The 24,614-nt window shown below is 44.2% G+C and overlaps 2 protein-coding genes across 6 annotated transcripts in view; both read left to right on the top strand.

Annotated features, from left to right (window-relative positions):
* Positions 1–10,809, top strand: part of LOC135508882 (guanine nucleotide exchange factor for Rab-3A-like) — a 29,283-nt gene extending 18,474 nt beyond the window's left edge. For 3 of the 5 annotated variants that reach the window (XM_064929087.1, XM_064929090.1, XM_064929088.1), the window contains 5 exons: positions 4,861–4,973; positions 6,990–7,013; positions 7,655–7,754; positions 7,937–8,003; positions 8,196–10,809. In XM_064929087.1, the coding sequence (XP_064785159.1) occupies positions 4,861–4,973; positions 6,990–7,013; positions 7,655–7,754; positions 7,937–8,003; positions 8,196–8,287 (396 nt within the window). In that variant the 3' untranslated portion in view covers positions 8,288–10,809. The remainder of the gene's footprint in view (positions 1–4,860; positions 4,974–6,989; positions 7,014–7,654; positions 7,755–7,936; positions 8,004–8,195) is intronic. The other 2 variants (XM_064929089.1, XM_064929091.1) reach the window with 1 other exon arrangement.
* A 7,616-nt stretch (positions 10,810–18,425) lies between these two features.
* LOC135509759 (small VCP/p97-interacting protein-like) lies at positions 18,426–24,412 on the top strand. Its single transcript, XM_064930661.1, has 4 exons — positions 18,426–18,808; positions 19,130–19,180; positions 22,767–22,948; positions 24,409–24,412. The coding sequence occupies exons 1-4, from the start codon at positions 18,746–18,748 to the stop codon at positions 24,410–24,412; spliced, it is 300 nt and encodes a 99-aa protein (XP_064786733.1). The 5' UTR covers positions 18,426–18,745.
* The last annotated feature ends 202 nt before the right edge of the window (positions 24,413–24,614 follow it).

Below are 24,614 nucleotides of genomic sequence, written 5' to 3' on the forward strand. Positions count from 1 at the left end.
CCGTCTTTGTATCTAAGACAATTGTGTAGCCTAGAGCGATTTTCTAGGTTAGCCAGCCAGCTATTGTCGTTCTTTTAAGTAACGGAACGCAATCAACCTTGCTAGCTAGCCAGCTAGCCCCCGAATAGCAGCACTGTAGAAACTATTACACTCGACGGAACGACTTGATTAGTGTAGTGTCAACATCGCAGCCACTACCAGCTAGCCTACTCCAGCAGTACTGTTTCATTTCAATCATTTTAGTCAATAAGATTCTTGCTACGTAAGCTTAACTTTCTGAACATTCGAGACGTGTAGTCCACTTGTCATTCCAATCTCCTTTGCATTAGCGTAGCCTCTTCTGTACCCTGTTAACTATGTGTCTATCTATCCCTGTTCTCTCCTCTCTGCACAGACCATACAAACGCTCCACACCGCGTGGCCGCGGCCACCCTAATCTGGTGGTCCCAGCGCGCACGACCCACGTGGAGTTCCTGGTCTCCGGTAGCCTCTGGAACTGCCGATCTGCGGCCAACAAGGCAGAGTTCATCTCAGCCTATGCCTCCCTCCAGTCCCTCGACTTCCTGGCACTGACGGAAACATGGATCACCACAGATAACACTGCTACTCCTACTGCTCTCTCTTCGTCCGCCCACGTGTTCTCGCACACCCCGAGAGCTTCTGGTCAGCGGGGTGGTGGCACCGGGATCCTCATCTCTCCCAAGTGGTCATTCTCTCTCTCTCCCCTTACCCATCTATCTATCGCCTCCTTTGAATTCCATGCTGTCACAGTTACCAGCCCTTTCAAGCTTAACATTCTTATCATTTATCGCCCTCCAGGTTCCCTCGGAGAGTTCATCAATGAGCTTGATGCCTTGATAAGCTCCTTTCCTGAGGACGGCTCACCTCTCACAGTCCTGGGCGACTTTAACCTCCCCACGTCTACCTTTGACTCATTCCTCTCTGCCTCCTTCTTTCCACTCCTCTCCTCTTTTGACCTCACCCTCTCACCTTCCCCCCTACTCACAAGGCAGGCAATACGCTCGACCTCATCTTTACTAGATGCTGTTCTTCCACTAACCTCACTGCAACTCCCCTCCAAGTCTCCGACCACTACCTTGTATCCTTTTCCCTCTCGCTCTCATCCAACACTTCCCACACTGCCCCTACTCGGATGGTATCGCGCCGTCCCAACCTTCGCTCTCTCTCCCCGCTACTCTTTCCTCTTCCATCCTTTCATCTCTTCCCTCTGCTCATACCTTCTCCAACCTTTCTCCTGACTCTGCCTCCTCAACCCTCCTCTCTTCCCTTTCTGCATCCTTTGACTCTCTATGTCCCCTATCCTCCAGGCCGGCTCGGTCCTCCCCTCCCGCTCCGTGGCTCGATGACTCATTGCGAGCTCACAGAACAGAGCTCCGGGCAGCCGAGCGGAAATGGAGGAAAACTCGCCTCCCTGCGGACCTGGCATCCTTTCACTCCCTCCTCTCTACATTTTCCTCCTCTGTCTCTGCTGCTAAAGCCACTTTCTACCACTCTAAATTCCAAGCATCTGCCTCTAACCCTAGGAAGCTCTTTGCCACCTTCTCCTCCCTTCTGAATCCTCCTCCCCCTCCCCCCTCCTCCCTCTCTGCAGATGACTTCGTCAACCATTTTGAAAAGAAGGTCGACGACATCCGATCCTCGTTTGCTAAGTCAAACGACACCGCTGGTTCTGCTCACACTGCCCTACCCTGTGCTCTGACCTCTTTCTCCCTCTCTCTCCAGATGAAATCTCGCTTCTTGTGACGGCCGGCCGCCCAACAACCTGCCCGCTCGACCCTATCCCCTCCTCTCTCCTCCAGACCATTTCCGGGGACCTTCTCCCTTACCTCACCTCGCTCATCAACTCATCCCTGACCGCTGGCTACGTCCCTTCCGTCTTCAAGAGAGCGAGAGTTGCACCCCTTCTGAAGAAACCTACACTCGATCCCTCCGATGTCAACAACTACAGACCAGTATCCCTTCTTTCTTTTCTCTCCAAAACTCTTGAACGTGCCGTCCTTGGCCAGCTCTCCCTCTATCTCTCTCAGAATGACCTTCTTGATCCAAATCAGTCAGGTTTCAAGACTAGTCATTCAACTGAGACTGCTCTTCTCTGCATCACGGAGGCGCTCCGCACTGCTAAAGCTAACTCTCTCTCCTCTGCTCTCATCCTTCTAGACCTATCGGCTGCCTTCGATACTGTGAACCATCAGATCCTCCTCTCCACCCTCTCCGAGTTGGGCATCTCCGCGCGGCCCACGCTTGGATTGCGTCCTACCTGACAGGTCGCTCCTACCAGGTGGCGTGGCGAGAATCTGTCTCCTCGCCACGCGCTCTCACCACTGGTGTCCCCCAGGGCTCTGTTCTAGGCCCTCTCCTATTCTCGCTATACACCAAGTCACTTGGCTCTGTCATAACCTCACATGGTCTCTCCTATCATTGCTATGCAGACGACACACAATTAATCTTCTCCTTTCCCCCTTCTGATGACCAGGTGGCGAATCGCATCTCTGCATGTCTGGCAGACATATCAGTGTGGATGACGGATCACCACCTCAAGCTGAACCTCGGCAAGACGGAGCTGCTCTTCCTCCCGGGGAAGGACTGCCCGTTCCATGACCTCGCCATCACGGTTGACAACTCCATTGTGTCCTCCTCCCAGAGCGCTAAGAACCTTGGCGTGATCCTGGACAACACCCTGTCGTTCTCAACCAACATCATGGCGGTGGCCCGTTCCTGTAGGTTCATGCTCTACAACATCCGCAGAGTACGACCCTGCCTCACACAGGAAGCGGCGCAGGTCCTAATCCAGGCACTTGTCATCTCCCGTCTGGATTACTGCAACTCGCTGTTGGCTGGGCTCCCTGCCTGTGCCATTAAACCCCTACAACTCATCCAGAACGCCGCAGCCCGTCTGGTGTTCAACCTTCCCAAGTTCTCTCACGTCACCCCGCTCCTCCGCTCTCTCCACTGGCTTCCAGTTGAAGCTCGCATCCGCTACAAGACCATGGTGCTTGCCTACGGAGCTGTGAGGGGAACGGCACCGCAGTACCTCCAGGCTCTGATCAGGCCCTACACCCAAGCAAGGGCACTGCGTTCATCCACCTCTGGCCTGCTCGCCTCCCTACCATTGAGGAAGTACAGTTCCCGCTCAGCCCAGTCAAAACTGTTCGCTGCTCTGGCCCCCCAATGGTGGAACAAACTCCCTCACGACGCCAGGACAGCGGAGTCAATCACCACCTTCCGGAGACACCTGAAACCCCACCTCTTCAAGGAATACCTAGGATAGGATAAGTAATCCTTCTCACCCCCCCCCCCTTAATGACTTAGATGCACTATTGTAAAGTGGCTGTTCCACTGGATGTCAGAAGGTGAATTCACCAATTTGTAAGTCGCTCTGGATAAGAGCGTCTGCTAAATGACTTAAATGTAAATGTAATGGCAGCATCATGTTGTGGGGGTGCTTTGCTGCAGAAGGGACTGGTGCACTTCACAAAATAGTTGGCATCATGAGGATGGAAAATTATGTAGATTTACAGAAGCAACATCTCAAGACATCAGTCAGGAAGTTAAAGCTTGGTCGCAAATGGATCTTCCAGATGGACAATGACCCCAAGCATACTTCCAAAGTTGTTGCAAAATGGCTTAAGGACAACAAAGTCAAGGTACTGGAGTGGCCATCACAAACCCTGACCTCAATCCTATAGAAAATATGTGGGCAAGAACTGAAAAAGTGTGTGCGAGCAAGGAGGCCTACAAACCTGACTCAGTTACACCAGCTCTGTCAGGAGGAATGGTCCAAAATTCACCCAACTTATTGTGGCAAGCTTGTGGAAGGCTACCCAAAACGTTTGACCCAAGTTAAACCATTTTAAAGGCAATGCTACCAAATACTAATTAAGTGTATGTTAACTTCTGACCCACTGGGAATGTGATTAAAGAAAATAAAAGCTGAAATAAATCTCTCGCTACTATTATTCTGACATGTCACATTCTTAAAATAAAGTGGTGATCCTAACTGACCTAAGACAGGGACTTTTTACTAGGATTAAATGTCAGGGATTGTGAAAAAACTGAGTTTAAATTTGGCTAAGGTGTGTGTAGACTTCAGACTTCAACTGTACGTACAGACAGAATAGAATGGCACAATTTCTCGTACCACAATGGAATGGCACAACGACTCGTACCACAATGGAATGGCACAACGACTCGTACCACAATGGAATGGCACAACGACTCGTACCACAATGGCACGGCACAACGACTCGTACCACAATGGCACGGCACAACGACTCGTACCACAATGGCACGGCACAACGACTCGTACCACAATGGCACGGCACAACGACTCGTACCACAATTGCACGGCACAACGACTCGTACCACAATGGCACGGCACAACGACTCGTACCACAATGGCACGGCACAACGACTCGTACCACAATGGCACGGCACAACGACTCGTACCACAATGGCACGGCACAACGACTCGTACCACAATGGCACGGCCCAACGACTCGTACCACAATGGCACGGCACAACGACTCGTACCACAATGGCACGGCACAACGACTCGTACCACAATGGCACGGCACAACGACTCGTACCACAATGGCACGGCACAACGACTCGTACCACAATGGCACGGCACAATGACTCGTACCACAATGGAATGTTATTATTCTGAGAGGGAAGTTCATCTGTAACATTCAGATTAGACAAATGCTTAGTGACACAATTCACATGAAACAAGTCAGTCACAAGATTCAACGTCTATATTCTGTATGTGTCTGGGAGAGGGCCTTGTTTGTCTTTTTGTTGTTTTTATTCAGGTTTTTATTAATAGTCTTGTGTCAACAGTTGTCTCAGTCGGTGCAGAATGCAGTGGAGAACAACTCGCTGACCATCGAACCGGTGGCCGTGTCTGCTTTACCCATGATCAAAGCCAACGCCGTAGAGTGTGGCGGGCCCAAGTGAGTGATCAGTCAACGTTTTTACAAGGCTGTTTTCCTCAGGAAATGTATTCTGGGTAATTTTTTGTTGTTGTTGTAGATACTATCTTGACAACAGTAATCACATCTGCACTACTCCCATCACTCGTTCTTACTCTGTCACCTCTTATTCTCATTCACTGCCTATTCATGCTCAAATTAAAACGGACAGTTCCTCTCCTCTTGGTGACTACACCTGTCTTCTGTGATGAATATCACATTAAAGGAACTTGGTGGGTCTTTTTTTGTAATATTTTATTTTACAACAAACCAACAAAAAAAAAGCATTAAAAAAAGAACAATAAATAACTAATCGTTTACATTTCCACAAACATGAATGACATCACACTTCCTCAGACACACATGTTCCCCACCGTGTCCCCGCCCAATGTTGTTGCCATCAAAATTGTGTTTTTATATAGTGTTAGGTTCTAAGTGAACGGAGTAAACACTCACGGACGATGAGTAAAACTCAGACCCAAGTTTATTCACCCAATGAATCAAGACAACTGAACAGACAAAAGCATGTTCCCACCGGTGGTAGTATGTATGTGTGTGTATGTATATATATATATATATATATATATATATATATACCACTGTTATATATATATATACATATATATATATATACCACTGTTATATATATATATATACATATACATATACCACTGTTATATATATATATATACATATACATATACCACTGTTATATATATATATATATACCACTGTTATATATATATATACATATATATATATACCACTGTTATATATATATATATACATATATATATATACCACTGTTATATATATATATATATACATATATACATATATATACATATATATACATATATATATATATATACCACTGTTATATACATATATATATATATATATACCACTGTTATATACATATATATATATATATATACCACTGTTATATACATATATATACATATACCACTGTTATATACATATATATACATATACCACTGTTATATATATATATATATATATACATATACCACTGTTATATACATATATATACATATACCACTGTTATATACATATATATATATATACCACTGTTATATACATATATATACATATACCACTGTTATATATATATATATATATATACATATACCACTGTTATATACATATATATACATATACCACTGTTATATACATATATATACATATACCACTGTTATATACATATATATACATATACCACTGTTATATATATATATATATATATACATATACCACTGTTATATACATATATATACATATACCACTGTTATATATATATATATATATACATATACCACTGTTATATATATACATATATATACATATACCACTGTTATATACATATATATACATATACCACTGTTATATACATATATATACATATACCACTGTTATATATATATATATATACATATACCACTGTTATATACATATATATACATATACCACTGTTATATACATATATATACATATACCACTGTTATATACATATATATACATATACCACTGTTATATATACATATATACATATATATACATATATATACATATACCACTGTTATATATAGGGTAATAAACTGCTCCTTCTCCCTTAATGTGACCTCGGCCCCCATTCCTCAGTAATCCACAGCTCTCCATCCATCAGTGACCATGTGATTATCTTTCCTTCACTCAGAACATTCCAGCTCAATCCTTCAGTCCTCATTTCCATAGGGTACCGGATGATTTAACCATATTTCAACTTTAGAAGTCAAAACCCATCAGTAGTTTCTGTCTATAGCTTGATGTCTTTTTGGGGGGGTGGGTTGGGGATTTGTCTGACTTTCTAATAGATTGGTTTTGGGTTTCTCTTCAAATCTGTTTGGGGTTTTCTGAGTGCTAATGGGTTGACTCAATGGGCTACGTTGCTTCACCTCATGCTTCCTATTCACCATTTGATTGAATTCCTTTCCCCAGTGGCCTGAGAGCAGCAGTAGAGACGTAAGTGCATTTTTTTTTTTTAGGAGCCAATCGTTTTATTTACTTTCCTTTTTTTTCCACAAAAAAAGGACTTGTTCTATGGTGTGACTGTGTGTAGTACTGTATACTGAGTCGCTCTTCGTCGCTCTCCTTAGTCGCTCTTCTTCGTCAGAATGTCCTCTAACACTTTGTCTAACCAGGCAGGCATGTCTTGTTCCACTGTTCCAGACCACTCTTTGTTCATTTATTGTTTATAATGTTAAACAACTAACAATGACATTTTCATATCGTTTACATGTCGGGCTAATTTCACAGACCCAGAATAAGCCTGCTCTTAGGCAACAAAAACTAAGGATTAGTCTTCATTTGTTCCGGAAACCGGCCCCATAGATGAATTTCTGGAAACTGGCCCATAGAGTTCTATAGATGAATGAGGTCTGGAAACTGGCCCATAGAGTTCCATAGATGAATGAGGTCTGGAAACTGGCCCATAGAGTTCTATAGATGAATGAGGTCTGGAAACTGGCCCATAGAGTTCTATAGATGAATGAGGTCTGGAAACTGGCCCATAGAGTTCCATAGATGAATGAAGTCTGGAAACTGGCCCATAGAGTTCCATAGATAAATGAGCGAGTAGTGTTATGTTTCTCTGCCTCTGACAGGAAGTGTGCGTTGAGCGGCATGTCCCGGTCCTGTAAGCACCGCATCAAACTTGGAGACCGAGAGAGTTACTACCACATCTCTCCCTCCAGCAGGGCACGGGTACCTAACCATGTTTGTTGTTTCCTAATCATTTAAACAACATTATGCATTCTGAACATTGATGCATAACATTCATTCATTCAGATGAATATGGCTACCTTTTTGTGTTCATAAAGACTTTTATCATGACAGAACTTTTATTTTGAAATTGTGAAACCCGTTCTCATTTCCAACCCCTCCAGATTACAGCGGTGTGTGATTTCTTCACCTATATCCGCTACATTCAGCAGGGCCTGGTCAGACATGATGGTAAGTGTGACGCCCTTCCTCTTAGCAGATAAACACTGAGGTCAACAATGGACCCATTTTTAACAGTGTTGTCTCCTGGCATTTACATTCCTCTTTTGTCAATGTAGACAGCAAATCTGTCTGGTGTTCTGAATCCCTTTCAACTAATGAAACCCTAATGTCTTTGACCCCTGACCCCCCCCCTCCCCCCAGCGGAGCAGATGTTCTGGGAAGTGACACGTCTACGGCGGGAGATGACTGTGGCCAAGCTGGGCTTCTACCTCACTGACACAGACCAGGGATAGAAGACAGACAAGAGGAGACAGTCACCGTTAGCCCTGGGTCATGTTCATTAGGGCATACCGTAGCAAAAAAATAATAATGTTGTGCTCGACGGACCATTTTTTTTTTTTTGCAAGCGCTTCGTATTGGACAGGTTCAAGATATTACCACCCGTTTAGGGGAGCTTTCTTCCATTTTCATACCTACTGAACACGACCCTGGGCTTAGAAGACAAGAGATACCAATCAGCTGTACAGAGACACAAGATCACCAGTACTCTTTTTACACTGTCCTGATAATCCAACCCAACAATCCACTGGGCTGGTTTGGCTCAGTAGTGTGAAAAGTCCTCAGCTGGACACGGTGAACACAGAAACCAGATCACTGATCTTATTGAGTAGGGTGAGCGATTTTTCAAATGTGTCTGACGAGGGAAGCAGAAATGCAACAGCAAATATGACACCATTTAGCAATTAGATTAGATTAGATTCGTCTCGTAACAAATCAGCCCGATCTGGCGAGCTACAAGGTAGCAAAAAAAAAACATTTGTAGCAAAACTGACCGTAAGCTTGTGAGATCAGTATAGTTCGTACGATGCTAGCAGTTAGAGCTATGTACTTTATAAACTTGCACAATATTATAACACAACTACAAAGACATGCAATGAATAGCATCTTTTAAAAGGACAGTAGCGTATATGTGAAAATGTATCAATATACCATAGAAACTCTTGTTATTATTGTTACGTAAAATTGACAAGTGGTTACACAGCTGATCTTAGTTGGCACAGATTGAAACTATATATGCATGTGTCATGCTGCCACGGAAACACTAATATGGGTTGAATCCTAACTGGTCAGGTCCATCACACAGATGTTTTTAAGTTGGAGTTCTGACCAATAGAGAACTATGCTGCTCACTTTTCATTCTAACAGCTGTCATGTGGTACCCGTGTACTAGTCCTGCATGTTGTCTCATCTCCTCTTACCTTAACAACCAGACTACGTACGTACGCGTTGTTGTCTCCTCTCACCTTAACAACCAGACTACGTACGTGTTGTGGTCTCCTCTCACCTTAACAACCAGACTACGTACGCGTTGTTGTCTCCTCTCACCTTAACAACCAGACTAGGTACGTACGTGTTGTGGTCTCCTCTCACCTTAATAACCAGACTACGTACACATTGTCGTCTCCTCTCACCTTAACAACCAGACAATGTACACGTTGTCGTCTCCTCTCACCTTAACAACCAGACTACGTACGTACGTGTTGTGGTCTCCTCTCACCTTAACAACCAGACTACGTACGCGTTGTTGTCTCCTCACCTTAACAACCAGACTACGTACGCGTTGTCGCCTCCTCTCACCTTAACAACCAGACTACGTACGTACGTGTTGTGGTCTCCTCTCACCTTAACAACCAGACTACGTACGTGTTGTGGTCTCCTCACCTTAACAACCAGACTACGTACGTGTTGTGGTCTCCTCTCACCTTAACAACCAGACTACGTACGCGTTGTCGTCTCCTCTCACCTTAACAACCAGACTACGTACGCGTTGTCGTCTCTCACCTTAACAACCAGACTACGTACGTACGTGTTGTGGTCTCCTCTCACCTTAACAACCAGACTACGTACGCGTTGTCGCCTCCTCTCACCTTAACAACCAGACTACGTACGTGTTGTGGTGTCCTCTCACCTTAACAACCAGACTACGTACGTGTTGTCGTCTCCTCACGTTAACAACCAGACTACGTACGTGTTGTGGTCTCCTCTCACCTTAACAACCAAACCACCCATTACGTTGCCTTAACCCTGATAGATTCTTGCACTACGTTGTAAATGCCTTGCATGGCTTATATAGGAAAGAAACCTCGACTGAGAATGGGTTATGGAAGGGAAGTATTCACTCAGTGTGGATTTAAAATATATATTAAAAAAATAGCTGAGTCTGTTTTAGTACAAACCAGTTCAGAAGTAGTGTTGCAGGTACACGAAGTAAAAGCATGGTGAGTGATCTGAAATATCCTCGTCTTCACTCTGGATACTGTGACCGCTTAGCAACGACTATCCTAGAAATTAAGAATACAGTTTTAACACCACGGAGTTATAAACCAATCATAGACAACTAAGCAATACGTTTTGTTTTTTTCCCCTCCTTCCTGATACTACCAATTTTTATTCACAGCTTTAAAATAACTGTAGTTTTGGGAGAGAAAAAAGTTGTAAATGATTGCAGTATGTTATGCTCAACCTTAGTTGTAAATTGCACTCCTGTAAAATGTTATTGAAATTGCACTCCAGGTTGTGTATGATAAATGATGTTTAAGCCAATACGTGACCATGAATTGTGTCGCTTTGCGTGGATACATAGCCAATAGTGTGTACAGGGGGTGTGTTGGTGTTCAACAGTTATGTTCTAGAACTCCAAAACACTATAGTGGTGATATTAGCCATATCCTGCATGAAAATATATTTATCAAGCGTTTAAATGAAGAATATCGGAAGTCTGAAAGTGCAATTAAAGCTTTGTTCTTACAGCCGTGTTATGAGTTTGGAATCCTGGACTTATTACGCCAATAAAACAACACACACCATCTTTAGATTGATAGAAACATACACCGAGTGGACAAAATATTAAGAACACCTGCTATTTCTGTGAGATTGACCAGGTGAAGGCTATGATCCCTGATTGATTGTCACCTGTTAAAACCATTTTAAATCAGGGGTCAAAGACATTAGGGTTTCATTAGTTGTAGAGGAAGGGGAGGAGACGGGTTAAAGAAGGATTTTTATTTTAAGCCTTGAGACAGGGATCGTGTATGTGTCTTGGAACGTGGCACCGGTTTGTGTCAAGAACTGCAACGCTGCTGTTTTTTTCTCTCACACTAAACCGTTTCCCGTGTGTATCAAGAATGGCCCACCACCCAAAGGACCTCCAACCAACTTTAAACAATTGTGGGAAGCATTGTTGTCAACGTGAGCCGGCGTCCCTGTGGAACGCACTGAGCCGGTCGAGACAAAAGACCGAACCACCCATCTGTGTGTTGTCTGGCGCGGTTATAGTCTCTTGAGTCTGCAAATGATATAACCTTTTAAAGTAATTGTTGCTGCTAGATGTCACAGAAATGAACTTCTATTTGTTATGTGAAAATATAAAATATATAAATATATCCCATTTAGCAGACGCTTTTGTCCAAAGCGACTTACAAGTCGGCTGGGGCCACTACTTTTACATATGGGTGGTCCCAGCGGGAATCGAACCCATGACGCTTGGCGTTGCAAGCGCCATGCTCTACCGACTGAGCCATGTGATGCACTTTCTCCATTGTCTCCATTTGTTGGGTGCCTCTGTGCCCCCCCCCCCCCCACTGTTTATAAGGAGTGTGGCTTTAACCCACAGAAGCCCTGTCGGAAGTAGCCTACAAATCATGTCACATGTAAAAGCCTACCGGTACAAATGTAAGAAGATGCACGTGGCCTTTTCCCAGCAACTTCGAGAAACAACGACTTCCTGGTGCGTGTTGTTGGCACGCGTATCTGCCCTCTCATTGGCTAGAATGTTACCACCTGATCTCACTTGCCTTTACTCACTGAGACATGTATTTTTGTTGTTAAAGCGGTCACTCTGCTATCTTGTCAATTAAATAGATCATCTTTGCATCGAACTCGAGACCCTCCCACACATCACAGTTGTTGCTGAACCGGTTTTAAAGGGAGGGAATATGGAGCTCCAACGTCCTGGGAATGTTCCAGACTCACTACAGATGGCTGGCTGATCATACAGTGAGAGGTGTTGAACTTATCAGCTAACTATGTCATATATATAGCTATTAGTAAAACCCTAGAATGAGTAGGTGTGTCCAAACTTTTGACTGGTGTGTGTGTGTGTGTGTGTGTGTGTGTGTGTATGTATGTATGTGTGTATATATATGTGTATATATATATGAGCAACATACATACAGTGCCTTCAGAAAGTATTCATACCCCTCTATACTCAATATTACATTTTTTATTCATTTGTCAAAAATTTCTGAAAACATCATTCCACTTTGACATTATGTGGTATTGTATGTAGGTCAGTGACCCAAAATCTCAAATTTAATCCATTTTAAATTCAGGCTGTGACAACAAAATGTGGAGAGGAAAAAAAGTCAAGGGGTGTGAATTCTGTAGCTATGGACATCTGACCTCGCAAACATCAAATTCTGCATGCAAGCACGACTGCAATTTAGTCAGCCTGGAACGAGGCCATAGTTTGAGAATTGCAGTCGGAGTCAGAAAAGCTGTTCCAGGAACATGCTTTCCGGATGCTAATGGATTATTGCTCAAGAGTTTTAAGCACTTCAAACACTATAACACTTAATTCCCCCAAACAAAGGAGAGACGTACTGTATCCTTAATACAGCTAATGAATTCAACGTAGTAAATTAACTTCATTCAGAGGTTAACATAGCATGTCTTTTTTGTTTAGAAGTCATTCTGTCCAACTTGAAGTGGTATTCTCATCATTGGTAATAACAATCGGTATAATGTGGTCTAAAATAGGGTTACTTGAATCATCTGAAAAAACGTGTACAATTCAGTATTTTTTAAGGTTACATTGATATTTTCTAACGATCTGGAGTTAAGTATAATGTGCATAGTGTTATTTATCAAGATATTTATCAAGATATAATGTATGTCACATTTTAGTGTAGTGAAATAATATCGGTCCATCTTGCAGCAACCACCGGTCATAAAGTTCTGACGTACCTTCTACAACAGGCCAGTATCATCACCATGACAACCACACCCCCCAACCACCGTTCAACATGACAACCACACCCCCAACCACCGTTCACCATAACAACCACACCCCCAACCACCATTCACCATGGCAACCACACCCCCAACCACCATTCATCAGTTCTGATGTACCTTCTACAACAGGCCAGTATCATCACCATGACAACCACACACCCCACCACCGTGCAACATGACAACCACACCCCCAACCACCGTTCACCATGACAACCACACCCCCAACCACCATTCATCAGTTCTGATGTACCTTCTACAACAGGCCAGTATCATCACCATGACAACCACACACCCCACCACCGTGCAACATGACAACCACACCCCCAACCACCGTTCACCATGACAACCACACCCCCAACCACCATTCATCAGTTCTGATGTACCTTCTACAACAGGCCAGTATCATCACCATGACAACCACACACCCCACCACCGTGCAACATGACAACCACACCCCCAACCACCGTTCACCATGACAAACACACCCCCAACCACCGTTCACCATGACAACCACACCCCCAACCACCGTTCATCAGTTCTGACGTACCTTCTACAACAGGCCAGTATCATCAACATGACAACCACACCCCCAACCACCGTTCAACATGACAACCACACCCCAACCACCGTTCACCATGACAACCACACCCCCAACCACCGTTCATCAGTTCTGATGTACTTTCTACAACAGGCCAGTATCATAAACATGACAACCACACCCCCAACCACCGTTCAACATGACAACCACACCCCCAACCACCGTTCAACATGACAACCACACCCCCCACCACAAATCAGTTCTGATGTACCTTCTACAACAGGCCAGTATCATCACCATGACAACCACACCCCCAATTACCGTTCAACATGACAACCACACCCCCAACCACCGTTCAACATGACAACCACACACCCCACCACCGTTCACCATGACAACCACACCCCCAACCACCGTTCATCAGTTCTGATGTACTTTCTACAACAGGCCTGTATCATCAACATGACAACCACACCCCCCACCACCGTTCAACATGACAACCACACCCCCAACCACCGTTCAACATGACAACCACACCCCCAACCACCGTTCAACATGACAACCACACCCCCAACCACCGTTCAACATGACAACCACACCCCCAACCACCGTTCATCAGTTCTGATGTACTTTCTACAACAGGCCTGTATCATCAACATGACAACCACACCCCCCACCACCGTTCAACATGACAACCACACCCCCAACCACCGTTCAACATGACAACCACACCCCCAACCACCGTTCAACATGACAACCACACCCCCAACCACCGTTCACCATGACAACCACACCCCCAACCACCGTTCACCATGACAACCACACCCCCAACCACCGTTCAACATGACAACCACACCCCCCACCACAAATCAGTTCTGATATACCTTCTACAACAGGCCAGTATCAGTATGTGAATGGTTTGTCCTCTGACAAATCAACTGTAAATTTCGGTGTTCCTCAAGGTTCCGTTTTAGGACCACTATTGTTTTCACTATATATTTTACCTCTTGGGGATGTTATTCGAAAACATAATGTTAACTTTCATTACTATGCAGATGACACACAGCTGTACATTTCAATGAAACATGGTGAAGCCCCAAAATTTCCCTTGCTAGAAGCATGTGTTTCAGACATAAGGAAGTGGATGGCTGCAAACTTTCTACTTTTAAACTCGGACAATACAGAGATGCTTGTTCTAGGTCCCAAGAAACAAAGGGATCTTCTGTTGAATCTGACAATTAATCTTAATGGTTGTACAGTCGTCTCAAATAAAACTGTGAAGGACCTCGGCGTTACTCTGGACCCTGATCTCTCTTTTGAAGAACATATCAAGACCATTTCAAGGACAGCTTTTACCATCTACGTAACATTGCAAAAATCAGAAACTTTCTGTCCAAAAATGACGCAGAAAAATTAATCCATGCTTTTGTCACTTCTAGGTTAGACTACTGCAATGCTCTACTTTCCGGCTACTCGGATAAAGCACTAAATAAACTTCAGTTAGTGCTAAATACGGCTGCTAGAATCCTGACTAGAACCAAAAAAATGTATCATATTACTCCAGTGCTAGCCTCTACACTGGCTTCCTGTCAAAGCAAGGGCTGATTTCAAGGTTTTACTGCTAACCTACAAAGCATTACATGGGCTTGCTCCTACCTATCTCTCTGATTTGGTCCTGCCGTACATAACAGCACGTACGCTACGGTCACAAGACGCAGGCCTCCTAATTGTCCCTAGAATTTCTAAGCAAACAGATGGAGGCACGGCTTTCTCCTATAGAGCTCCATTTTTATGGAACGGTCTGCCTACCCATGTCAGAGACACAAACTCGGTCTCAACCTTTAAGTCTTTACTGAAGACTCATCTTTTCAGTGGGTCATATGATTGAGTGTAGTCTGGCCCAGGAGTGGGAAGGTGAACGGAAAGGCTCTGGAGCAACGAACCGCCCTTGCTGTCTCTGCCTGGCCGGTTCCCCTCTTTCCACTGGGATTCTCTGCCTCTAACCCTATTACAGGGCTTGAATCACTGACTTACTGGGGCTCTCTCATGCCGTCCCTGGAAGGGGTGTGTCACCTGAGTGGGTTGATTCACTGATGTGGTCATCCTGTCTGGGTTGGCGCCCCCCCTTGGGTTGTGCCGTGGCGGAGATCTTTGTGGGCTATACTCAGCCTTGTCTCAGGATGGTAAGTTGGTGGTTGAAGATATCCCTCTAGTGGTGTGGGGGCTGTGCTTTGGCAAAGTGGGTGGGGTTATATCCTTCCTGTTTGGCCCTGTCTGGGGGTGTCCTCGGATGGGGCCGCAGTGTCTCCTGACCCCTCCTGTCTCAGCCTCCAGTATTTATGCTGCAATAGTTTATGTGTCGGGAGGCTAGGGTCAGTTTGTTATATCTGGAGTACTTCTCCTGTCCTATTCGGTGTCCTGTGTGAATCTAAGTGTGCATTCTCTAATTCTCTCCTTCTCTCTTTCTTTCTCTCGGAGGACCTGAGCCCTAGGATCATGCCCCAGAACTACCTGACATGATGACTCCTTGCTGTCCCCAGTCCACCTGGCCGTGCTGCTGCTCCAGTTTTAACTGTTCTGCCTTATTATTATTCGACCATGCTGGTCATTTATGAACATTTGAACATCTTGGCCATGTTCTGTTATAATCTCCAACCGGCACAGCCAGAAGAGGACTGGCCACCCCACATAGCCTGGTTCCTCTCTAGGTTTCTTCCTAGGTTCTGGCCTTTCTAGGGAGTTTTTCCTAGCCACCGTGCTTCTACACCTGCATTGCTTGCTGTTTGGGGTTTTAGGCTGGGTTTCTGTACAGCACTTTGAGATATCAGCTGATGTACGAAGGGCTATATAAATACATTTGATTTGATTTATCATCAACATGACGACCACACCCCCAACCACCGTTCAACATGACAACCACACCCCCAACCACCGTTCAACATGACAACCACACCCCCAACCACTGCAGAAAAGGGTGGACTGGTCCAGCTCTGGGAAACATCACAGGAATAAGGACAGATGTATTGCCTCTTGCCAGACCACCATTGTAAACAAGTTCTCTGTAACTATCTCGCTTGGTTAAGGTCTTCACGTTTTTTTCAATTACATACAATAAGAGCATTTACAGTCCCTGTACAGATGACCCTGGAGTGTTGAGGCATGTTTTGGGGGCAAGGGGTTTGGCTGATCGACACTCATCGACACCTACAGCAAATCAATCAAGAACACAAAAATATTACAGGACCAACCTCAACAACATTCACCTCCTTCACTTACCCTTCTCGCTAGGCCCTGTAGAGCTGAAGGTGTCGATACAGTACTCCTCGCAAGGCCCTGTAGAGCTGAAGGTGTCGATACAGTACTCCTCACTAGGCCCCGTAGAGCTGAAGGTGTCGATACAGTACTCCTCGCAAGGCCCTGTAGAGCTGAAGGTGTCAATACAGTACTCCTCACTAGGCCCTGTAGAGCTGAAGGCGTCGATACAGTACTCCTCACTAGGCCCTGTAGAGCTGAAGGCGTCGATACAGTACTCCTCACTATGCCCCGTAGAGCTGAAGGCGTCGATACAGTACTCCTCACTAGGCCCCGTAGAGCTGAAGGCGTCAATACAGTACTCCTCACTAGGCCCTGTAGAGCTGAAGGCGTCGATACAGTACTCCTCACTATGCCCCGTAGAGCTGAAGGCGTCGATACAGTACTCCTCACTAGGCCCCGTAGAGCTGAAGGCGTCGATACAGTACTCCTCACTAGGCCCTGTAGAGCTGAAGGTGTCGATACAGTACTCCTCACTAGGCCCCGTAGAGCTGAAGGCGTCGATACAGTACTCCTCACTAGGCCCTGTAGAGCTGAAGGTGTCGATACAGTACTCCTCACTAGGCCCTGTAGAGCTGAAGGTGTCGAAACTGTGAGGTTCTGTGTTATGCACTATAGCCCGTTACCATATCATGTGTGATTGAATATTATCTGCTGTTGGCTTGTATGTGGGTGTATGTGTGATGCAACAGAGCTGACTTGAGACAGTGTTAACAGTTTCAGGGCCATGGGCCTTTCTCATGATGGAAAAATTTCAGAATAACATGAAGACAGGAACTGTGCAATGAGTTGGGGGGGCACATTCAGAACTTAGTGTTGCGAGAACAAACAGTCTTTTGTTAGATAACAGGAGCCAGGTGCCTGATAACTGTATATTCTACACAGCTACAACGACAGACCGTTGAAGCGCTTAGGGGGCTGGGACCAGCCTCTGCGCCAACAATCAACGATAGGCTGGGTGAGTCTAAACCACGCCCAGTCTCTACTCTGACAGGCCGGCTCCGAAGCAGGAACTACCTCTGTCAGAGTATATTTATAATATCTTTGTCAGGAACAAGTCAGGTCTCTGTTTGCCCTGCGAGGTGGGACAGAGAGCCCGTATATACAAAAATTGCATTTACCACTTATTGCTTAGCTAATAAAAAATACATAGTATACAATTGGTGACTCTTTGTCATATTTATCCTGTTGACGCAACCCTAACAGTATGTTGAAGAGAGGGAAACACTGAAGTGTTGGATTGAGGTTGGAGAGGTTTGGAAGGGGGATGAGGGAGGTTTTTTTGTTGTTGAAGTAAGTAGGGCTCTTTTTTTTCTTTATTCTCTTAAGTACTGAGTTAGGTAGGAGGATTTAGAAATGAGGAGCTGATGTTGTGATTGACCAGACACTCCAGCACAATAGGTGTTGGCAAACACCTTTAACGTTAGTTTGCGGACCCCCGTTATATCATAGAAGAATAACAAGCCTGCCTGAGTTCTTATTTGTTCTTGAACACTGCTCATATTCTGTGTTTACATTGTCTTCCCCCCCCCACCCTGTCTTTCAAGTGGACGTTTTCCAAATGACCCCGTCGTTTCAACAAGTGGTTAGATGGAGAGAGAAAATATATCAAGTGCTTATAGTTAGTTAGCTCGTAGATTTATCAAAAGCAGAGTGGGTAGACTCTTTTTGTCGATGTGCACAAGAGTAACTAACCTAACTAGCCCATTTCGCCTGCTGGGTTCTTCTAGATGTAGCGACCTTACGTTAAGTAGCTCAATCTAGTCAAGTAATTTAGTCAACAAACATTGAACACAGAAACTAAACATTTTGATTTCCTTGCTCCAATATGGGGATGTGTTTACCGTGCCTTGGTGGATCTGGAAACGCCTTGTCCCCCACACCAGATCGAGTAAGTAACTAGTTACAGTAGCTGGGTTCATTATTAGCTTGGGTGCTGGCGGTAACTAGCGAGTTACATTTTATATACACTATTGTCCATGTTTCAGGTCAACAGCGTAAACAAATTGTACATATAGATGGATTCCAAAATGAAACAATGTAACATAAAACAGCATAACCAACAAACCCCAAAACAATCAGATTTATACGTTCCCATTCAGATCTCTGCTCTTCAGGTCTCGTTTAATATATATTTTTTTCTCATTAATTTCATTAACGTTATTTTTTTAATTTTCCTTATTCTCAACATCATGTTCTGCTTCCTTCCCAGGAGACAAGGAGACGTCAGCTGGCAGAGACAGCTGAGCAGAGACAGAAAGAGGTATGACTGTTTTGGACCAGTTTTTATGACAACCATATAAGGTAGGCTTACACTGGTACAGCGAAGGGCTGGTTTCCCGGTCACAGATTAAGCCTAGTCCAGGACTGAAAAGCATTTCCATGGAGATTCACCGTTAAATCTTTCTCTTTTTTTTAGACCAGGACTAGGATTAATCTGTGTCCAGGAAACCAGTCCTATATAGCCAACACATGGTGGTCCTGTGTGGCTCAGTCGGATTAGGGTGTGGTGAGGACATTTAAAACTTGCAGTGTATTTTGAGATTTAAAAGGTCTTCTGAAGTTTGTAATTTTCACTGTGAAATTTCAGACTCGATTTTTCCCTTACGAAAAATGTATCAACTCCTACAAAAAAATTTTTTTTAATTATAATACACATAATAATTCACATTGCCTGTTGCTGCATGATTAAGTTCGGGCTGTAGCAAACTGTCTCAAATTAAGATCCTACATCTGTACGGTAGATGTGCTGTGTAACCAGGTCAGCACACTGCAGCTCGGCTTGATTCGGCTCAGTAGTGTGAAAAGGTTTGCCTATATAACAAGCCTTGAACCAAGAAATCCAATCTAGAAATCCAATTTATGGTGTTTGTACCCTTTTGTTGCAAGGCTACTAAATTCTCTCCAATCATAATGTTTAGTATCTCATAAGACTGGTGGGTAATTTCACTGTTATACAGAAATTCTTCAGTCAAAGCCAATTGTATCCAACCCATAAAGCATGTCGGCCTACTAAAGCATCGAGGTGAGTATGAAGACCATGTTCTTAGCCTCAATGTCTTGAATCGGCTGGTATTTCCTCCCACCTCTCACTTCTGTTCTTAGCCTCAATGTCTTGAATCGGCTGGTATTTCCTCCCACCTCTCACTTCTGTTCTTAGCCTCAATGTCTTGAATCGGCTGGTAATTCCTCCCACCACCCACCTTTCACTTCGTCATTCTGTCTTAACTTTTTAAAAACGTTCCTTACCCTAGTTCCCAATCTGTTTGTGCCGTCTTGCCAGCTCCAATGGTTATTGTCATTCCTTTGACCACAGGAATTGGCAAGATGGCACAAACAGATCTGGGACCAGGCTATAACTTATGCTTTCCCTGACACAACAACACTATATACTGGAGCGTACAGATCTGGGACCAGGCTATAACTTATGCTTTCCCTGACACAACAACACTATATACTGGAGCGTACAGATCTGGGACCAGGCTATAACTTATGCTTTCCCTGACACAACAACACTATATACTGGAGCGTACAGATCTGGGACCAGGCTATAACTTATGCTTTCCCTGACACAACAACACTATATACTGGAGCGTACAGATCTGGGACCAGGCTATAACTTATGCTTTCCCTGACACAACAACACTATATACTGGAGCGTACAGATCTGGGACCAGGCTATAACTTATGCTTTCCCTGACACAACAACACTATATACTGGAGCGTACAGATCTGGGACCAGGCTATAACTTATGCTTTCCCTGACACAACAACACTATATACTGGAGCGTACAGATCTGGGACCAGGCTATAAATTATGCTTTCCCTGACACAACAACACTATATACTGGAGCGTACAGATCTGGGACCAGGCTATAACTTATGCTTTCCCTGACACAACAACACTATATACTGGAGCGTACAGATCTGGGACCAGGCTATAACTTATGCTTTCCCTGACACAACAACACTATATACTGGAGCGTACAGATCTGGGACCAGGCTATAACTTATGCTTTCCCTGACACAACAACACTATATACTGGAGCGTACAGATCTGGGACCAGGCTATAACTTATGCTTTCCCTGACACAACAACACTATATACTGGAGTGTACAGATCTGGGACCAGGCTGTAACTTATGCTTTCCCTGACACAACAACACTATATACTGGAGCTTAATGCCTCTAACAGATCTGGGACCAGGCTATAAGTTTTTTATTTATTTTTTATTTATTTGTTTTACCTTTATTTTACTAGGAAAGTCAGTTAAGAACAAATTCTTATTTTCAATGACGGCCTAGGAACAGTGGGTTAACTGCCTGTTCAGGGGCAGAACGACAGATTTGTACCTTGTCAGCTTGGGGAGTCGACCAGGCCTCTTGCCACATGGGAAGACCCATATAATCCAGCATGTGTCAAACAGCTGGCAACTGGGTTCCCACTCGATAGCACAGCCACAAAGTCAAGATTGGCTAAATTGTAAAAATCATGCAAACAAAAGTGATTTAAAAAAACTTTAAGGTAAGGCATAAGGTTAGCAGTGTGGTTATGGTTAGGTTTAAAATAATATTTTAAGAAGATAAGTTGTAGAAGTAGGTGGTGTTTATTACTTTGTGGCTGTGGTAACTAGTGACGACCTGGCAATGGCTATCTATCTGCATTAACTGTACTGAATGTGTCTCAGGAAGTCTGACATCTGGCTGCTCTGCCCAATGGCGAGCACTATCCTCTCCCCGGATGTCTGACATCTGTCTGCCCTGCCCAATGGCGAGCACTATCCTCTTTCAGGAAGCTCAGTTTGATATGCAATGCTTCTGTATCTAGCATTTAACCGTACAAATAGAATTATGTTCAACATAATATTTCTAGTCAGATAATGACATGCACATGTAGGCCTGTATTCTAGTAAAACTCTTGTCTGTAAAAGCTCTCAACTATGAGAGACCCATTTCTGAAAAGATCAATAAAGTGAATTGAACGGAAGATAATGGATTAACTTGTTTCAACTGAAACAATATAGGGATTATGGTTCTATAGGGATCTGGTCTAAAGTAGTGTACTATATAGGGAATAGGGTTCTATAGGGATCTGGTCTAAAGTAGTGTACTATATAGGGAATAGGGTTCTATAGGGCTCTGGTCTAAAGTAGTGCACTATATAGGGAATAGGGTTCTATAGGGACCTGGTCTAAAGTAGTGTACTATATAGGGAATAGGGTTCTATAGGGCTCTGGTCTAAAGTAGTGCACTATATAGGGAATAGGGTTCTATAGGGCTCTGGTCTAAAGTAGTGCACTATATAGGGAATAGGGTTCTATAGGGCTCTGGTCTAAAGTAGTGCACTATATAGGGAATAGGGTTCTATAGGGCTCTGGTCTAAAGTAGTGCACTATATAGGGAATAGGGTTCTATAGGGCTCTGGTCTAAAGTAGTGCACTATATAGGGAATAGGGTTCTATAGGGCTCTGGTCTAAAGTAGTGCACTATATAGGGAATAGGGTTCTATAGGGCTCTGGTCTAAAGTAGTGCACTATATAGGGAATAGGGTTCTATAGGGCTCTGGTCTAAAGTAGTGCACTATATAGGGAATAGGGTTCTATAGGGCTCTGGTCTAAAGTAGTGCACTGTATATAGGGAATAGGGTTCTATAGGGCTCTGGTCTAAAGTAGTGCACTATATGGGGAATAGGGTTCTATAGGGCTCTGGTCTAAAGTAGTGCACTATATAGGGAATAGGGTTCTATAGGGCTCTGGTCTAAAGTAGTATACTATATAGGGAATAGAGTGCCAGTGGGGACACAGCTGTGTGTCTGTAGCTGCCATTCTGACCTCTCCATCTCCTCTTAGACAACCTACAGGGGCGTCAAAAACCCCCAAGCAGTTGATAGAAATAAAAAGAATAAGGAGATGGAGAAACAAGAGATGAGACCGTCTCCACCTGGAGGAGGAGGGCTGAAGGTTAGTCCTCGTATTTTCAACACAGTGAACACAGATTATGTCATGTCACAGTCTGCCTGCAACTTCAAGAGGTGAGTCTCTTAACGAATCGGCACACCTTTGAGAAAGGCAAGATGGCTTAACCTTGTATTCTTTGCTGGCTTATAGATATTATATAAATAAATACAAATGAATTAATGATATACAGTGGGGAGAACAAGTATTTGATACACTGCCGATTTTGCAGGTTTTCCTACTTACAAAGCATGTAGAGGTTAATCAATTTTCATTTTATTGCATGGCATAAGTATTTGATACATCAGAAAAGCAGAACCTAATATTTGGTACAGAAACCTTTGTTTGCCAATTAGAGATCATACGTTCCCTGTAGTTCTTGACCAGGTTTGCACACACTGCAGCAGGGATTTTGGCCCACTCCTCCATACAGACCTTCTCCAGATCCTTCAGGTTTCGGGGCTGCCGCTGGGCAATACGGACTTTCAGCTCCCTCCAAAGATGTTCTATTGGGTTCAGGTCTGGAGACTGGCTAGGCCACTCCAGGACCTTGAGATGCTTCTTACGGAGCCACTCCTTAGTTGCCCTGGCTGTGTGTTTCGGGTCGTTGTCATGCTGGAAGACCCAGTCTCGACCCAAATTCAATGCTCTTACTGAGGGAAGAGGTTGTTGGCCAAGATCTCGCGATACATGGCCCCATCCATCCTCCCCTCAATATGGTGCAGTCATCCTGTCCCCTTTGCAGAAAAGCATCCCCAAAGAATGATGTTTCCACCTCCATGTTTCACGGTTGGGATGGTGTTCTTGGGGTTGTACTCATCCTTCTTCTTCCTCCAAACACGGTGAGTGGAGTTTAGACCAAAAAGCTCTATTTTTGTCTCATCAGACCACATGACCTTCTCCCATTCCTCCTCTGGATCATCCAGATGGTCATTGGCAAACTTCAGATGGGCCTGGACATGTGCTGGCTTGAGCAGGGGGACCTTGCGTGTGCTGCAGGATTTTAATCCATGACGGCATAGTGTGTTACAAATGGTTTTCTTTAAGTCTGTGGTCCCAGTTTCAGGTCATTGACCAGTTCCTGTCTTGTAGTTCTGGGCTGATCCCTCACCTTCCTCATGATCATTGATGCCCCACGAGGTGAGATCTTGCAACAGTTGTTGCCATCTCACCAAGCTGCTTGCCTATTGTCCTGTAGCCCATCCCAGCCTTGTGCAGGTCTACAATTTTATGCCTGATGTCCTTACACAGATCTCTGGTCTTGGCCATTGTGGAGAGGTTAGAGTCTGTTTGATTGAGTGTGAGGACAGGTGTCATTTATACAGGTAACAAGTTCAAACAGGTGCAGTTAATACAGGTAATGAGTGGAGAACAGGAGGGCTTCTTAAAGAAAAACTAACAGGTCTGTGAGAGCCGGAATTCTTACTGGTTGGTAGATGATCAAATACTTATGTCATGCAATAAAATGCAAATTAATTACTCAAAAATCATACAATGTGATATTCTTGATTTTTGTTTTGGTTTCTGTCTCTCACAGTTGAAGTGTACCAATGATACAAATTCCAGACCTCTACATGCTTTGTAAGTAGGAAACAGGTTATCATATACTTGTTCTCCCCGCTGTAGGTCATTTGTAAGTAGGAAACAGGTTATCATATACTTGTTCTCCCCGCTGTAGGTCATTTGTAAGTAGGAAACAGGTTATCATATACTTGTTCTCCCCGCTGTAGGTCATTTGTAAGT

This window comes from Oncorhynchus masou, chromosome 22 (assembly GCF_036934945.1).
Source record: "Oncorhynchus masou masou isolate Uvic2021 chromosome 22, UVic_Omas_1.1, whole genome shotgun sequence".
Taxonomy (NCBI): Eukaryota; Metazoa; Chordata; class Actinopteri; order Salmoniformes; family Salmonidae; genus Oncorhynchus; species Oncorhynchus masou.